Genomic DNA, 4,445 nt, shown 5'->3' on the forward strand with positions numbered 1-4,445 from the left:
AGCCCCCATTGTATGGCAGCTTTTAAAATGTCTGCCATGGAAGAGAGCAGAGTGGAGGGACAGCAGGCGGTGTGGGGAAGGTGGGCAAGGTGCTGGGCTCCCTCATGGCCCACACTGTGGTTTGCATCTTGGACCCAGTGGTGTGAAATCACTCCCGGCATACGTGTGTGTGTGTGTGTGTGTGTGCCCAAAATCCCAAGAGGAAAACGGAGAAGGAACTGTGGCTGGCCATCCCTCCTGGGAGTGGTTTCTCACTTTCCCTCTCTCTTTCTCCAGTGAGTGCACGCACCCTATGGCAACAAACAAGCGATCACCAGGCAGGCGGAGAGGAAGACGGAGGGTGAACGGCACAGAGAGGATCGTTAGGGCGAACTTAGGAGGTTTGCTGAGGCTCGAAGAGCGCACTTGTGGGACTGCTCGATGTCCACCGGAGCCTGTCTGCCCACCTTCTGTGCAAAGGAGCCTTACGTGATGCCAGGAGAGACGATGTCTCCCAGCTCCCTGCGGCTCAGCAAGGCCCTGTGATCACGGTCTTCCCAGCAGAACATGGCAGAGCCATGACTACCACTTCCACCTATTCCTGAACCCCCGGGTCTTCTCCCTCTTCCCACACACCTGCGGGAGCCCAACATTGACCACGCAGGGAGGGGGGTAATAACACACGGGATTCGGCTCCTGAATCTCCATGTGGATCCGAGCCCCCGCGCTCTCCTGGACTGCTCACCTTTGGACTCTCACGCAAGAAACAATTCACGTCCGTGTGCTTTGAGCCATCGAACGCTGGGTCTTTTTGTTATAGCAGCTTAACTCTTGCCTTCAATAATACATGCTCGACAAAGGAAACGATTATTATAAATACCACTACAATGGAGCGGTAACACTTCTCTCCCAGGCGGTCGGAGCACATGAAAAGCCTTTGAAAGGAGAAAAGCCCACAGATGTGAGGGAGTCCTCCGTGAGGCCTGGCGGGAGGCCACCTGACACAGCGTGACGGGGCAGTCCCGGCCTACATCTGACGCGCTCACCTGCTTGGTTGGTGGTGATGTTCACGGAGGCGAACTGCGGCGAGAAGGGGCTCTGGTCAGTCACGCCGTTCACGGCCTGGATCTCGAAGGTGTACTGGGTGTGGGCCAGCAGGTCGCTGATGTAGATGCGCGGCTCGGTCAGGCCCAGCTGGCGTGGCGCGTACTGCACGTTGTCCCCGCAGCGGGTGCAGGCGCCCCTGCCCGAGCCGCAGCTCTTGCAGATGATGTTGTAGACCAGATCCTCCCGGCCTCCGGAGTCGCGGGGAGGGGTCCACTCCAACATGAGGGACGTCTCGTTGACGCTGGAGATCACAGCCTGAGGTGCAGAGGGGATGGCTGGGGAGGGGACAGGCGCCAGTCAGCGGGGGCTCAGGAGCTGCACCGTCTGGCTCCAGCCCAGGCCTCCCGGAGGACCTCCTCAAATCCTAGCTCCTCTCCACCCATCAGAGAAGTTTCTAGAATGGAACTTGTCCTGCTGTGCATCTGCTTAAACCTTTCCCTCCGACCTCTCTGGTGTTTGTTACTGGGAACGGTCTGTTTGGGATTATACCTGTCCAATATCTATCCTCCTCCTCTTCCTTACAATGGAGCCCAGCTTCCTGCAGCGTGGCCGTAACTCCAGCTGAAAGACGGCATTTACCCGCCTCTTGTCATTTAAGGGTTGGCCACTGATAAAGGAAAGCTGTTTCTTAAAAGGGAGGCAGACAGCTCTGGAGTGGGAGACGCGTTACCCTTCTCCCTTGCTGCTGTCTTGAATATATGTGATGGCCGGAGCTTCAGCAGCCATTTTGGAAGTGACTTTAAGGTCCCAGGCACCGTGATGGGTTTATCACACCATCCCAGAACTGCCTGACATGGGCTCCTTCTCTGTGAGAAGATAAATCGGCATAGTTTAAGCCACGAGGTTCTCTCTCTGTAACCCGCCACTGATTGCCAATCCAATTAATGTTGGGGTCACTCCTTGCCTAAAGAACGTCGGCTGTGATTCAGGCATCTGCTGCCGCGTTACAACTGGGCAGTCTTCCCTGCCACAGACCCCACCTGTGCTGCTGCTTCTCCTGCCAAGTCCCCATCCCCTGCCCCTTTGGGAGGCAAGACCTTGACTTTATCCTCCAGGGCTTGGCGGGCGGGCAGGAGGAGCCAGATGCCGGCTCCGGCTCCGTGGCGTCTGTGTGCTGGCAGCACAGTCACCCCAGGGCCCGTCTTCCACCCGCACCAGGTAACTGCCGGCTGCTCCTCAGGAAGGGCCGGCTGTCACTGCACAGCTGGCCACTCCTGGCTCTGAGCTTTTCTGCAGGGAGACTCCGGACGCGGCCCGGCATCCCCCCGAGGGGCACCAGGACATACTCGTGCAAGGCATGTCCAGGGGGTCCAGGTCCGCTCTGTAGTAGCCATTGCGGCAGACACAGTTGGTGGCCCCTTCTGAGGTGGTCCGGCTGTTGATGGGACAGTGGGTGCAGGCCTCGTCCCCCTGGTTGGCCTTGAAAGTTCCAGATGGACAACCTGGGAGAGAAGACAAGGAGAATCACTGGAACAGAGAGACGCAGACAGGCCACGAGAGGCGGGAGGACGGCGTGGCATTGCTGGGAAGCCCATCCTGGAGCTTTCGGGGTCTCTGGTCCAGCATGGCAGCTCTAGCTCGGATATTCCAGGCCCCCGGAGCTGCCTGCATTGTGACTTCTAGGATCAATCCTGACCTAGTCAGGGGGTGTCTGAGGGGTCTGGAGCAGCATCCATGGGTCCCAATCTTGCTTTCTAATGCCTGGCTGGGCCCTGGTTCTAGATTCCAGTTCAGACCACCGCAGTGACATTCCAGAAGAAAAGTCCCAGGAAAGCATGTGGCATGTGGAGAGGAGCTTCGGGACAGCAGAGAACTGCCTTTGGAGCCAGACAGACCTGGGTTTGAGGGCCTGTCTGGCCTTTTACTAGCGGAGTGGCCCTAGGCTAGTGGCTTAACCACTCTGAGACTGTTTCCTCATTTGTGAAAGCTCGATGCTACGTCCTCGTCTTCAGGGCATCGTGAGGATTTTGCATTAAGTGTGTGAAGCACATGGCACAAGGCCTCGCGCGGCACCCGATGAGGTGTCGGATCACTGTATTGAAACTAAGGGGGCTTGCCAGCAGGTGGCGTGGTGGTTGAGGCGCTGGACTCTAATGTGGCCCACCACGGTTTGAGTACCAGACCTGTTGGCTTAAAACTCATGCCGGGCACATGTTCATGCGTGTTTAAAATCCTAGGAGGAGGGACCAGCAGTTAGTGTAATGGCTATGTTGCTGGACTACCACGTAGTTGACCGCGGTTCGCGTCCTGGACCTGGTGGCTTCAAACTCACGCCGGGCGCATGTGCGTGCGTGCCCAAGACCCCAAGAGGAGAATGGAGGAGAAGGGATTGCGGCGTGGCCATGCCCCCTGGGGCGTTATTTCTCGCTTTCTGTCTCTCTGTCTCTGTCTGTCTGGCGAGCGCACGCGCCCTATAGCAAAAATCACTTCAAACAAACAAACAAACAAACAAACAAAATAACCCAAAAAACTAGGAGGAGAGTGGAGGAAACAGATTATGATGGCATGAACATCTTCCCTAGGGGGTGATTTTTTGCATTCTATCTCTGTCTCTCTGGCAAGCGCACATGCTTTACAGCAAAAATCTCTCTAAAAAAAAGAAATAAAGAAAATTTAAAAAGAGGGGGCTTGGGGTACCAGGGAGAACCTGAGGAGGGCAGTACTGGACCCGCATTTTAGGAGGGGCTGTGGCCTTCATCCCCACTGGGGTCCAGGCCCTAAAGCTCAGAGCATGGGATTAAGTTCTACAAGAGGCAACTGCCTGGGTGCATGTGTGTTCAAATCCCCCACCCTTTTTGCTGGCCCTGGGTGGGAATCAGGAAACTGAGGATCTAGGCTCAGACCCTCTCCCAGTCCTAGGATCCCAGTCTACTGTGATGTCCCCGAGGGGCTATGCAAGGGCTAAGTGAGTGGGTGGGCAGGAAAGGGCTTTGCAGTGAACAAGATGCTCCTCGGGATGAGATGCACTCAGGCCATCCACAGCCCAGGTCTTCTCCTGGGGCACGTTTCATGCCTCGGTGCCCTGTGAACTCTGGCAAGTGACTCAGGCTGTCTGTATGGCTGTGTGCAAACTATCACAATCCCCCAATCCATTTCTCACGGCTTACCTCCCCGGCGCAATCTCAGCAACTCACCCGCCCCTCCAGCCCCCAGCCAGCTCCGGCCTCCGTGCCCTTCTCATTGCTTGAGCTCAGAGTGCCTTACCCCTGCCGTAGTAGGTCATGGAGGGGTCTCCCGGCCATGATCTCTGCGCCCCGGGATCAGATTCATGCCTGATTCACTGTGCTTGCCCTGTGCCTAGCCCAGAACCTGGACCGCAGCTCCATACACACTTCCTGAAGCTGCCCCATTAAGCAGAA

At 56.7% G+C, this 4,445-nt stretch overlaps 1 protein-coding gene across 1 annotated transcript in view; it reads right to left on the minus strand.

Moving 5' to 3' along the window:
- Nucleotides 1–4,445, minus strand: part of EPHB2 (EPH receptor B2) — a 153,135-nt gene that overhangs the window by 51,606 nt on the left and 97,084 nt on the right. Inside the window, 2 exon segments of the mRNA XM_027770663.1 lie at nucleotides 1,026–1,361; nucleotides 2,373–2,528. Of these exon segments, the coding sequence (XP_027626464.1) occupies nucleotides 1,026–1,361; nucleotides 2,373–2,528 (492 nt within the window).

This window comes from Tupaia chinensis, unplaced genomic scaffold (assembly GCF_000334495.1).
Source record: "Tupaia chinensis unplaced genomic scaffold, TupChi_1.0 Scaffold000146_1, whole genome shotgun sequence".
In the NCBI taxonomy this organism is placed as follows: Eukaryota; Metazoa; Chordata; class Mammalia; order Scandentia; family Tupaiidae; genus Tupaia; species Tupaia belangeri.